The sequence below is a fragment of the Dama dama genome, chromosome 32 (genome assembly GCF_033118175.1).
Source record: "Dama dama isolate Ldn47 chromosome 32, ASM3311817v1, whole genome shotgun sequence".
Classification (NCBI taxonomy): domain Eukaryota; kingdom Metazoa; phylum Chordata; class Mammalia; order Artiodactyla; family Cervidae; genus Dama; species Dama dama.
The window spans coordinates 20,184,600-20,198,074 of NC_083712.1; the positions used below are offsets into that span (position 1 = coordinate 20,184,600).

Below are 13,475 nucleotides of genomic sequence, written 5' to 3' on the forward strand. Positions count from 1 at the left end.
AAAGCAAGCTGTGATTTATGACAGCTGTTTAGTAAAGACAACATAGATTAAGGACTAAAACACAGGCTACAAGGAACCCCCTTCAGGCCACTATAAACTAAACCTGCTTCATTCTTTCTACTAGTGAACAGATTTTCATTTATCAGATAAATGCAGATAACCACTCCCAAAATTATTTCCCTTGCCTTTGAAAAAAAAAAGTCACTCAAAATCAAGGAGAGATAAGAAAACATGGGAGTGTACCATTCATGTTCTATTCATGGCACCAAAAAGTGGTTAAGTTATTAGTATAACTGGCTAACATTATTCACCAGGCCAATCCTTCACAGTTAAGAAATAGCTAATACATATTGGCTATTTCCAAGAAATAGAAATGAAGTAGAAAAAAGAATCAGTGATCAGATACAGGCCATTCAACTCACAGGTTATATTCCAGTTCTACTTCCATTGCAAGGCAGGGGTTTGGGACTCTAAATACATAATCTTCTGGAACCAAAGCTGTGTTCCTGTCTTACCATCCCCCAGATGCCCCAGCCCCAGGGCCCTAGACCCGGAGCTCTGATGCACAGAAGCTGGGGAGGCTCGAAGGGGGTTATCCTGAGAGAGAGGGAAGAAGACAAAACAGAACTTCAGAAAGAAGAACAAGATTAGTGGGAAGGCAACATGATTGAAGGCAAAAGGAGAAGGGGGAGGCAGAGGATGAGATGGTTAGATGGCATCCCTGACTCACTGGACATGAATCTGAGCAAACCCCGGGAGACGGTGGAGGACAGAGCCGCCCGGTGTGCTGCCGTCCATGGGGTCGCAGAGTTGGATGGGACTTGGTGACTGAACAGCCACAACAACGTGATGGGCAAGAAAGCCAGCTCCAGGCTCGTTTCAGGGTCACTTGCAGAGGGCCTGGGTCAGTGACCAGAGCCAGCTTCAGCTCCAGCATTTTCTTCCACTGAAGCAAGGCCTCGAGCTGCCTGCGTGTCTGTCTGCTGCCACCACTGACCACTGCCCCAGCCCTGCTTCCCTGGGCCGCTGCACACTGGCAGCTAGGTCCCAAGCTTTGTCTTATTCAGCCACCCCTAAGGCAGGCGCAGTGTGCCTGTACACAAACACACGACTTACTTCATCGAAAGACATAAAGGTCCTGCTCACATCTGTGCTCAAAACGTATGAGTTCTAGATCAGGCTCCACTCCTTACTCTAATGATAAACTCTACAGGAAAATTCTAACATCTAACAGACCTAACATCATTTTTCCTTATCTATATGACTCTGTATTATGATAGCAATAATATAATATCAGAATATTCTAACATTATGATGTAGACATGGTCCAACCCTTTGTGTCCAACTCTTTGTGACCCCACGGACTGTAGCCCACCAGGCTCTTCTGTCAATGGGATTTCCCAGGCAAGAATACTGGAGTGGGTTGCCGCTTCCTCCTCCAGGGATCTTCCTGACCCTGGAGATGGAACCAGTGTCTCTTGCATGTCCTGCATTGGCTGGTGGATTTTTTATCACTGCTCCACCTGGGAAGCCCATAGACATGATACAGATTATATTATGGATAAATATAATTGACTGCCTTACCCTGCCACAGTCTCACCCAATTGCTACAGAATCAAGTGAGATGATGTGAAAGTCCTTTGAAAACAAAAGGCATGATTACATATTCTGTAACCCTGACCCAGAGAATCTGAACCACAGGCACAAATAGTGGGCATATAGACAGACCCACACGACAGACACACAGAAAAGAGCTGGTTAACGCGCTGGTGAGGGAAACAGCTGCAAAAGAGGGAAAACCAGGGAAATGCTTTGCCCTGAAAGTGACCACAGAACACGTGGCCCACTGTTCTTTGAGACAAGCTAGCCTAAGTGCATCCTTTTCTTTCCCTTGTAGCACTGCTTTTCTAGACAGAAAAAGAAATTAAGAAGAGCAGAGGAAAAATCTGATTATGTCTCTGGTTCTCAGCCCGATTCTAAGTGAACCCTCTTTTGGGGAGGAAGAGACCAGTGCACACAGGCATGGGTGTTAGTTTCTTTCTAAACAGCTGAACGACAGTGCCTCGGCAGGTTGTTTCAGAAAACCCAGTATTTAAGAACGGCCTGGTCAGTCACACTGAAAGGAGACCTCCAGCTGATCCGTGGGATGGCTCACGTGGAGACGGAGCCAGGATCACAAGGGAGGGTTTCTTATTTTCAAGATAAGCCTGGATGTGCCAGCCGTGCCTGGTCATTCCACCCCTCTGTGCATCCTAAGAGAGGAATTCCAGGGAGAAAGTGATGCTGTGAAAATCTGGTTGGAGGACCGGACCTGGAGTCTGCAGATTAGGGCACAGAGCGGAGGAAGGAGGGGATGACGAAGGGCCAGCAGGGCCTCTGAATCAGGAAGCAGAGTCGAAATCAGTCCAAAAATGCAACCCTGTGGACTGTAGCCCACCATGCTCCTCTGTCTATGGGATTCTCCAGACACAACGTTACTGGAGTGGGTTGCCACGCCCTCCTTCAGGGGATCTTACCAACCCAGGGATTAAACCCGCATCTCTTACGTCTCCTGCATTGGCAGGCGGGTTCTTTACCACTTGGGCCGCTCAGGAGGGCGTCTCCTCTCTTACCTTTCCTTATCTTCTAGCAGAAAGTGCTTTTTTTTTTTTTTTTGAAGTTATGGGCCTGACCCATGGGTGAGCACTCAAATATTTATTCAATAAATGAAGGAATGAGAAAGAGCCAGGCTTAAAATATGGATTATGTTATTGCCTTTAGGGCTTCCTGAGAGAGAAGCTGTAGGAATAGCACATCCTTGCCAATGTCTGACCGCAGGAAGCAAATCTATCTCTAGATTGAACAGATTACATGGATATAATAGGTAGAAGACTGGATGCAGTGGCTCTTTAAAAAAGAAAAGGCCAAAGAGTAGAAAAGGAAAAATTATAAAAGAAATGAGCGACATGAAAAGCATTTTCTGTGAAACTCTATTAAGAGGAAAAGGGTTTGGATATATAGGAATAACTAGCAGAGGAAATCATGGAAAAACAGAACAAAGATTTGACAGTTTTTCTTAGCTTACTTGTTTGTACCTGCATATTTGTTTTTAAAAAAAGACATGCATAATAGTTGCTTGTCTTTAATAGTCCTGATTTTTGTCAGTGGTTGAATTTGGAATCAGCCTTTGATCAATTCTCCAAAATTATAATGGCATCTGAATAATAAAAAGTCACCTTCTAAGGGGTTTCCCTGGTGGTCCAGTGGTTAAGACGTCACCTTTCAATGCAGGGGCTGTTGGTTTGATCCCTGGTCGGGGAGGTAAGATCCTACATGCCTGTGGCCATAAAACCAAAACACAAAGCAGAAACAATATTGTAACAAATTCAGTAGACCTTAAAAATGGTCCATGTCAAAAAAAAAAAAAAAAAAGGTAATCTAAACTTACCCAGAATTCTTATCCTTAAAGGAAAACATTTAGTGAACTGTTTGAAAAAGAAATTCTCGACACTTGAAAGCCAAAGCGGTATTTCGAGGCATACCTAGATATGATAGCTCCGAAGACTGTCGTTTAACTCTTACTATGCCCGTCACATGTGTGTGACATCCTTGTGTCTCACTGTATAATCTGAACAGTGGGGCCTGGAGGGGGCCATGCAGAGCAGTTAGCACTTATGACCTGTGGAGGGGACACAAAGCCATCTGCAGACAGTTGACGTTCTAACAAGGACACCAGGGAGGCGAGATACCGTCACCCACGTGGCAGATACCTGCATATGGTCTGATCTAACTCTGTGGTGTCAGACAGACAGACACTGTTTAACTTGTTTGAGCCTCAGTTTTTCAAGCCTTCCAGAGGGAACATAACTCCCTCCCTCCCGATATCAAAGGAACATTGTGATTAACTGCCACCATGCTGGACCTGATCTTTGAAAATGGAGATTTTTCCATGCTTAACTCAAAGAAACACTGTACATCACAAAAGAGTTCATGGTGGCCTCTTACCTAGTCACATTTGGATTCATTTTCATGTAGCTGAAGGTATTTTAACAACTACACAGGAGGTTTTTCATCTTAGGTGAAGTATATACGATGTAACCATGTTTTTTAATATTGTTTATTAAAAGGCCTCTGGGGCATGGAACAATGCTAGCCCTTTATGACTGTCAAAACAAGTTTGCAGAATTGCCATGATTCATACAGGTATAGTTAAGTGGGATTGTGTCCCTGATGAAAATACCCTTGACTTGTGCACTGTGTCTGCAACTGCCAAAGGAGAACATTAGGGCCTTGGGGGAGGGGGCGGAGATCTCTGTTTGTCTAATAGTTAGTGATGCTGAGCATCTTTTCTTGAGGCTCTTGACTATCTGTGTGTCTTCTTTGGAGAGATGTCTATTTAGGTCTTCCACCCATTTTTTTTTTTTTTTTTTGGATTGGGTTGTTTGCTTTTTTTGACATTGAGCACCATAAGCTGTTTGTGTATTTTGGAGATTAATCCTTTGTCTGTTGTTAGTATCTTCTGAAAGGTTACATATTGAATAACAGTGGTTGGTTGTCTGGAAATAGTAAGAACAGTAAAAACTTTGGCTTGTGTTGGAATGTGGAGAAAAACAGCCACATTCTAATTCTTTCCTCATTTCTTCAGTTGGAGGACCCAAGAAAGGCATTTGTCGGGATAGGAGGAAAATGTTAAATGCTTTCCAGATGTTTGGTCTCGTGGTGTTTCGAGGTGTTTCCATTTGTGATGTGCTCGGTGTGGCGGCTCACAGGACGGCAGTGGTAGACCTTCTGGACGCTTCAGTGTGGCGCAGTCATAGTCCCAAACCAGGGAGACGGATCGGAAGCCCAGTAGCGGGGTGCAGGCCTGCAAAGAAGGGGTCCCAGACCTGTCTTTTGGCCCTTCTACCGTTGCTAGTCCAATGGTCCTACCAGATCTGCAGGGCAGATGTTCTGTTACGCTCTCTACAGAGGAAACACTGTGGAGACAGGGAGGAATCAGGAAGGCGATAAAGATCCGAGATACAAATGAAGATGAATGCACGTCAAACACAAAACGGTGGGCAAGGCCATGGGCCACGCCGTCCACAGACACTCCTACAAAGGCGGTCTCGCTTGGCCGTTCGCAGCCTGGAATAACCCTGAGGAAGGGCAAAGGAGGGCAAACCTAAACATTCTGGGGCTCATGTTTCCCTCTTTAATCACCATGTGAGAAACACAAGAGCCCTCGGAAGCCGTTTAAATTCTTCAGGCATCACCTGTGTGCTCAGTCGTGTCCGACCCTTCGTGATCACATGGACTGTAGCCCGCCAGGCTCCTCTGTCCATGGGATTCTCCAGGCAAGAGTACTGGAGTGGGTTGCATGCCCTTCTCCAGGGGATCTTCCCACCCAGGGATCAAACCCCAGTCCCCCTCATTGCAGGCAGATTCTTTACCATCTGAGAAGCTCAGGCATCATAAGTGTGCAAATAAAAGCTGAAGAACTGAATTCTGCCAGTCCACTATTGAGCTAATTTGACATCAAATCAAATCTGTAAATTTGCAGACTTCAAAATATATCTTTGTAGCATTAGCCAGTAGCTTCCTTCCAGGGTACACAAAGCAAACGGTGCCTTCATCAGGCTTTTTCCAAGACAAACTTGTAATGTCTCACAGAATTCACAGAAGGCTGAGCTACTAATCTGTAGACACTTCCACTTGGGAAAACAGAAGCCCAGAAAGCCTTCGGCTGGCGGGTCAGAACCATATAAAATGACGATAGCTCTGAGAGACTGTTCCAAAGAGATTAGTGGGAAGGGTCAGTATATATGTGACTTTGGAGAAGGGAGAATACAATATGTGCAGTTAAGCACATATTTTTCCAGAAGGTTTCTTTTAGTCACAAGAAGCAGACATCACCATGAAGGAATTTAGTGCTTTTCTAGATGTGAGGAGATGCAAGAATTGGGTTCATAAAATCAGCTCCTGAGAGTATCTTTCTGAAGACCTGTCCTGCCAGTTTTTTCCAGAGTGTCTCCTTTCTGCTCTCCACCCTGAACTCCTTTCAGGAGATGTTGAAGGTCAGAAGCTGCAGTAGCACGTGATTTAATCCTTGTAAGAGGTAGACTGCAAGTGCCCAGGGTTTCCCTGGGGTCTCAGACCATAAAGGATATGACTGCAACGTGGGAGACCAAGGTTCAGTCCCTGGGCTGGGACGATCCCCTGGAGAAGGGGATGGCAAGCTGCTCCAGTATTCTTGCCTGGAGAATCCCATGTCCACGGGGTCACAATGAGTCGGACACAACCGAGCAACTAACCACATACACATGGCAAGTGCTAATTTGTAGCTGACACTCCATTCCGACCTCTTTATTTACAGAGAGATGAAACAGACACTGAGAGCCATGAGCCCAGAGTCATGCAGCTCCCAGACCCTGAGGGTGTGGAGATAGGGCTTTCAGGTGCTTGGGTTCCTCCTCCAACGCACACACATGCCCACACCAACGTGTACCGGTTGCTCTGTGGTCCAGGGCTGTTTTCTTTTTCCTACATCATGCGTGCGTGCTAAGTGGCTTCAGACGTGTCCGACTCTGTGTGATCCTAGGGACCGTAGCCCACCAGACTCCTCTGTCCAAGGGATTCTCCAGAATACTGGAGTTGCCACTCCAGTGGCCCCTCCTCTAGGGGCTCTTCCCAACCTAGGGATCTCCAATGACGGGACTGAAAAATCAAGATCTCCTCACTCCATCTGGGCCCCGCTTTCTCATGTGCTGTGACTCATCTCTCTGGATATTTTTCCCCCAAAATCACTTTGCCTTTTAGGCATAAACTTCTTTTCAGCTGGTATCTTTACCTTTTTGTGGACTTACAATACTCCCCTTGAAGAGTTCATTGGAAGAGTTCAAATAAAAGCTTAGGGAGTATTTTTTCATAGGTCTTGTTTAATGGCCATGATAGAAGACACAAATGTTTCTCCCAGATTTTACATAAATATACATGTATTTTACTTTTACATGTATTGGTGTGGTGTGTATATGTGGTTGTGTTCATTCGCTTGGTCGTGTCCGACTTTTTGACCCCATGGACTGTAGCCCACCAGGCTCCACTGTCCATGGGATTTCCCAAGCAAGAATACTGGTGTGGGTTGTCATATCCTTCTACAGGGGAGGTGTGTGTGTGTGTAAATGATCAACTGGAGTTGTCTACTTTGAAGGTTCTAGCTAGGACATGGTCAATAAAGGTTAGGATTTTCCCATGTAACTTGTAACAGTCCGAACAGTTGAGGAGCATTTTGTTATGGACAAGCCACCACTGTCACAAAGGTGTAGCAGAAAATCAAAGAATGGACTGGCCCTGGCCTTCTGCAGACACAGTAGACCGTCTATAAAGCAGAATTAAACCAAGGCCACATGTCCACGATAGCAACAAACGCCGGCTGGTGTGCACCTTGGATCGCAGACAGTAACAGCCAGACGTAGTCGTGGATTCTGAGGATGGCACAGAGCCCCATGGAGTCCCTAGGACAACGTGGGGCTCGATTTGTAAATTAAGCACGGTGGTCAGACTGTGTAGATGTGGGAGTGAAGGATCTGAAGTCCTTGCCAGTTAACCAGATGTTATCAAAGAAAAAGGCATTCCAAAAAATTGTGACATTTCAGCACTCAGCCCAAAGCGAGGATCGTGTTTGTAACCTCCTGCTATTTAAACTGATTAATAATTTACAGTAATGTGGGCTCCAGCTTCTACTTAACTGTTCTTCAAAGAGCTGGAATCACATTTACCACCGTTTTATTTAATGTAGCCATGATTAATCTAGTGAGCAGTTATTTCCCAGTGTCTTCTGGGAGGGCGGGGCTTTGAGTAATTTGCAGCGATGTCAGGCTTACCACCTTCCTATCTTCTGAGCAAACTTGAAAGCAAATACATCTCGGCATTTTTCTTATCAGTTGCTTAAGTTTACAAAATTTAATTGAAAGGGTTTTGAACAAACGCCAGGCTGTCTCTCTGCTTAATGAAACCTTTTAAAAGAGCAGTTAATCTACTGCCTTGCACTTGTACCCAAGAAGTTGCTAAATTAATTTACTGACAAAGAGAATCAATCATCATAAATGGTGTTTAAACAATAGTGGGGACCCTGAAGAGTAATAAGGGGCTGCTATTGGAACAGCGTGATTTATTTTATCATCTTGTTTGTGTTGAACCAGGTTAATGGCAGAAACCTCCTTTCAGTTGACTTTGATCGAACAACAAAGACAGAGAAGATCTATGATGACCACCGTAAATTTCTCCTGAGGATCGCCTATGACACGTCAGGGCATCCGACTCTCTGGCTGCCGAGTAGCAAGCTGATGGCCGTCAATGTCACCTATTCGTCCACGGGTCAAATTGCCAGCATCCAGCGAGGAACCACCAGCGAGAAAGTCGATTATGACGGACAGGGGAGGATTGTGTCCCGGGTTTTTGCTGACGGTAAAACCTGGAGTTACACATACTTGGAAAAGGTACGCTGCACCCAAAGGGGGAACAGAGGGAAGCAATGATTGGTCTTTCCCAGCGTGCAAATTGCCCGAACGCACTGTGGGGATGGGCGGGGCAGGGGGTGGGGCCACCGGTGCTTGACCCACTTCCATTTATCATCCTGAGCATCCGTATGTAAGGCACAGCCATAGAGCACTGAGGCATCTGCGCCTCAGCCACGGTGTTTCTTAGTGAAGTTAGCTCTCTGAGACCCTTTTCCCTGACTTATGCTGTCAACAACCACCACCACCGCCCACCTGCCAAGCTCATCCGTCGACAACATTCATGCATTAGACCTTGAGCTTGGAAGTCATTTGTAAATCATCTCAGTGCGAGCTTGTTCATTTCAGAAAGCGCCTTAGACGTTCGGACAAAGCTGTCAGGTGTGTGTCGTTCCTGGCAGAGCTTCAACATAACCGTAAAAAGCCCATAGATCCTGTTTACGTGTCAGTTACCAAAAGAAGCTGTTTTTTAAGCAAGCCACACTTCCGGGCCTCCAGGCCCTCTCCCCTTTCGTCTGCACTGATAGGGAACCCATGCCTGAGACAGTAACACGCTGCCAGAAAAGATGCAGTTACTCATGTGCAGGGCGCCAGGTTTCAGGTAGTGACCGGGCTTAAAAGGTAATGAAAGTGAAAGGAGGAAAGGGGAGGACCACCTCCTTGTAATTCCTTTCTGAAAGACAGAGAATCCTGCATCTTATGAGACGTTTCATTCCCCTTTGAGATGAATGTTTGCCCTGGTATTGAGTTCTGTGCCTCTCATCACTCCCAGCCCATCTTCTCCGCCAGCAGCCACAGGGCCGCTGAGACACAAGTGCAGCTCGTGAGCTCAGCCTGCCCTTCCTCGACTGCACGGAGTGACTTCTGTCCTCCACACACGCACGTCCGCACCGTTGCCCCCTCACACACCCCATCTTGCTCTCCCCCAGAGGTGCTCTGGACCAGCCTCGTGCATGTAAGTCAGCTCATCTAATTCCAGACGGACTGAAGATACACGGACTCCTCTTCCTAAAGACCTGGTCGGGGAACTAAGATCCCTTGGCCAAAAATAAATTAATAAAATTAACTCCCAGACCCCCAACATTGAGAGTAGTGACCGTAATGTGACTGAAAAATCTTTAAAGGGAGCCAAGGGGCATACCATTGATAAGAGCCTCTGTCAAAATGACCCCAGCCGTAAGAGATCACCTTCACATATCAACAGGGATCAGAAAAGCCAACGAGCATGTTCTCAGCATCTCTCCCAAATCCCTAAAACCCACCCAAACTATTTCCATTTCCTCGCCAGCACAGGCACCCTAAGCCAAAGTGTATTCATGGCAAAGCAAGTAATATGTTACTACCTATGTGATTCTAAGTGACTGCAAACAGGGTCCTGTAAAGTCAGCAATGGTCCAAGCCTTCCTTGGAAGAATGCAGACCATTAGCAACAAGTCTCAAGACCTTGGTCACACAGCCTGCACACAAAAATCCCCCCCAGATGTGTCCATGGAGGAGATCCTGCAGAAGCCTGAGTCAGGCAAGCTGCATTTGCAAAGTGGTGGATGATAAAGAGGAAAAGGAGTAAGCCTAGACAAGGGGTTATGTGCTTTTATGTCAAAAGCAAAGAGTACGTCCCGGTGTAGGGGTGGGGGGCGGGGTGGGTGGTAGAGGGGGAGGGTTAGGTTATCAGCTCCTAATCTGACTGTCCACCCAGCTTGGCCATCACTCCATTTGGTCTAACCGGGTTTAGAGGGAGCCTCCCAGAGGAAAGAACTGCCCGCGCTCTACCACTGCAGAGCTCCCAAACCAGCCTCCAGGTTGACTTTCTCTCCCTTGGCCTAATAAACTGTCTTTTGTCTTTCTGAAATCACTTGAAGAATGAGCCAAGCTTACTTTGACTCATATATTTATTCACCTCATAATTTAGCACCCAAGCAGTGTATAGCCCAGAAACCATCCTTACTGCACCTAAGGGACAAGTCAGATTTGGTTCTTAGGAAACTTCAGAATGCAGATTTCATTGTCATTTCAGATGTCATGTAAAGAATTTGTAAACAAAACACCATCTCTGGACCCATATTCCTAATAAGGGCATTGACAGCTCCTATTCACCAAGATTAACCTAGCGATGTTGCTGTTGATGCTTTGTGCACACACAATCCCTTTAGGGGCTAATTTTATGTCTCTTCTTTATAAAATAAATAATTTGAATGCTTTGCTCCTCCTCCCAGTGCACTGGAAATTCAAGCACGATTTGAATGGCTCTTCCATGAAATGTTTGGGGAAAAGCCACCTTACTAAATAATTGCTAATTATGGACAGGACTGCACTTCCCATATGCTGTTTTCCCCGTGAAATATTGTCTTTGAAGCAGCTTTGCTCATGCCTGTATTATGACTTATCCAGATCCATTGACAATCTGCTGCTTGGCTGTGAATGCCTGATAACCAAAAAAAAAAAAAAAACAGTCCGATTCTGACAAGTAGCCCATTATGAGAGTTGAGGCACTCAGTGCGAAACCACTGGCAATTAAGCATCCAGGCAAATTAGGCAGGAAATCATTAAGGACAGGGAAGGTCAAGGAGAACTCAATTAAAACGAAAATCATTTTCTCAGGCGGACTATTTTTGTGTCTTTGTGGTCACTACATCTACTTTTACTTCCCCCACCCCATTCGCAAATATCAGCTAATGGCATGCTCCCTCTTTGCAGTCCATGGTGCTTCTGCTGCACAGCCAGCGGCAGTATATCTTTGAATACGATATGTGGGACCAGCTCTCTGCCATCACCATGCCCAGCGTGGCTCGCCACACCATGCAGACCATCCGCTCCATCGGCTACTATCGCAACATATACAACCCCCCGGAGAGCAACGCCTCGGTCATCACCGACTACAATGAGGAGGGGCTGCTTCTGCAGACGGCTTTCCTGGGGACCAGCAGGAGGGTCTTATTCAAGTATCGAAGGCAGACCAGGCTCTCGGAGATCTTATACGACAGCACACGAGTCAGTTTCACCTACGATGAGACAGCGGGAGTCCTCAAGACGGTAAACCTCCAGAGCGATGGTTTCATCTGCACCATTAGATACAGGCAGATCGGCCCCCTGATTGACAGGCAGATCTTCCGCTTCAGCGAAGACGGGATGGTGAACGCGAGATTCGACTACAGCTATGACAACAGTTTTCGGGTGACCAGCATGCAGGGTGTCATCAATGAGACGCCCCTGCCCATCGACCTCTATCAGTTTGACGACATTTCGGGCAAAGTGGAGCAGTTTGGAAAATTTGGCGTCATCTATTACGATATTAACCAGATCATTTCCACAGCTGTCATGACTTACACGAAGCACTTTGATGCCCATGGCCGCATCAAGGAGATTCAGTATGAGATATTCAGGTCGCTCATGTACTGGATTACAATTCAGTATGACAACATGGGTCGGGTAACCAAGAGAGAGATTAAAATAGGGCCCTTCGCCAACACCACCAAGTATGCTTACGAGTATGACGTCGATGGACAGCTCCAGACCGTCTACCTGAATGAGAAAATCATGTGGCGTTACAACTACGACCTGAATGGCAACCTCCATTTACTGAACCCGAGTAGCAGTGCGCGGCTGACCCCGCTCCGCTACGACCTGCGAGACAGGATCACCCGGCTGGGTGACGTTCAGTACCGGCTGGATGAGGATGGCTTCCTGCGCCAGAGAGGCACCGAGATCTTCGAGTACAGCTCCAAGGGGCTTCTGACCCGAGTCTACAGTAAAGGCAGCGGCTGGACTGTGATCTATCGTTACGATGGCCTGGGGAGGCGCGTGTCCAGCAAGACCAGTCTGGGACAGCACCTGCAGTTTTTCTACGCGGACCTCACTTACCCCACCAGAATTACTCACGTCTACAACCACTCGAGTTCAGAGATCACCTCCCTCTATTACGATCTCCAAGGACATCTCTTTGCCATGGAAATCAGCAGCGGGGATGAATTCTACATCGCATCGGACAACACAGGGACGCCGCTGGCTGTTTTCAGTAGCAACGGGCTTATGCTCAAACAGATTCAGTACACCGCCTATGGTGAGATCTATTTTGACTCCAATATTGACTTCCAGCTGGTAATTGGATTTCACGGTGGCTTATATGACCCACTCACAAAATTAATCCATTTTGGAGAAAGGGATTATGACATTTTGGCAGGACGGTGGACAACGCCTGACATAGAAATCTGGAAAAGAATTGGGAAGGACCCAGCTCCCTTTAACCTGTATATGTTTAGGAATAACAACCCAGCAAGCAAAATCCATGATGTGAAAGACTACATCACAGGTAAGCAGAATTGTTTTTCCTTGCCAAGTACTGAGTTAATCATTGAATCCATAAAATAACTGCTGGGGGTTTAACTTGATGCCTTCCTCCTGCAAAATCAAATGTCTTTAAAAAAAAAAAATTAAATGTCTAATCTTTTCAATGAAACCAAGGAGAAACCAACAGAGGAACACCGGGACATAGTTTGTTACTTCCTATTCTGCCAGCCAGTGCCCAAGACCACAGTTTTTCTGAAATGACATGGAATCTAGGCATGCCATTTGAAAGGAAGGGACATGGGGGGCTGAACTTGAAGCCCCCAAACTGGAGCCCCAATCTGAACGCCTCTCCAAGAACAGGTCGTGACTTTATAGACAAGTCACATGCCTTTATGAGTCTGTTTCCTTAACAATAAAATGGGGATGGCAATGCCTACTTTGTGGTATAAAATACAATAACATGCAATTCTGCTTTAAGTAGTAGTGAAAAAAAGTGAAAGTCACTCAATGGTGTCCAACTCTTTGTGACCCCATGGACTGTAGCCCACCAGGTTCCTCTGTCCGTGGAATCCTCCAGGCAAGAATATTGGAGTGAGTAGCCATTCCCTTCCCCAGGAAATCTTCCTGACCCAGGGACTGAACCCAGGTCTCCTGCATTGCAGGCAAATTCTTTACCGTCTGAGCCACCAGGGAAACCCAAGCACAACTGTGGTTCTC

General features: G+C 46.3%; 1 protein-coding gene across 1 annotated transcript in view; it reads left to right on the plus strand.

The window, feature by feature from the left end:
* Positions 1-13,475, plus strand: part of TENM3 (teneurin transmembrane protein 3) — a 701,853-nt gene that overhangs the window by 682,366 nt on the left and 6,012 nt on the right. Inside the window, exons 27-28 of the mRNA XM_061134549.1 lie at positions 8,160-8,456; positions 11,169-12,780. Of these exons, the coding sequence (XP_060990532.1) occupies positions 8,160-8,456; positions 11,169-12,780 (1,909 nt within the window). The remainder of the gene's footprint in view (positions 1-8,159; positions 8,457-11,168; positions 12,781-13,475) is intronic.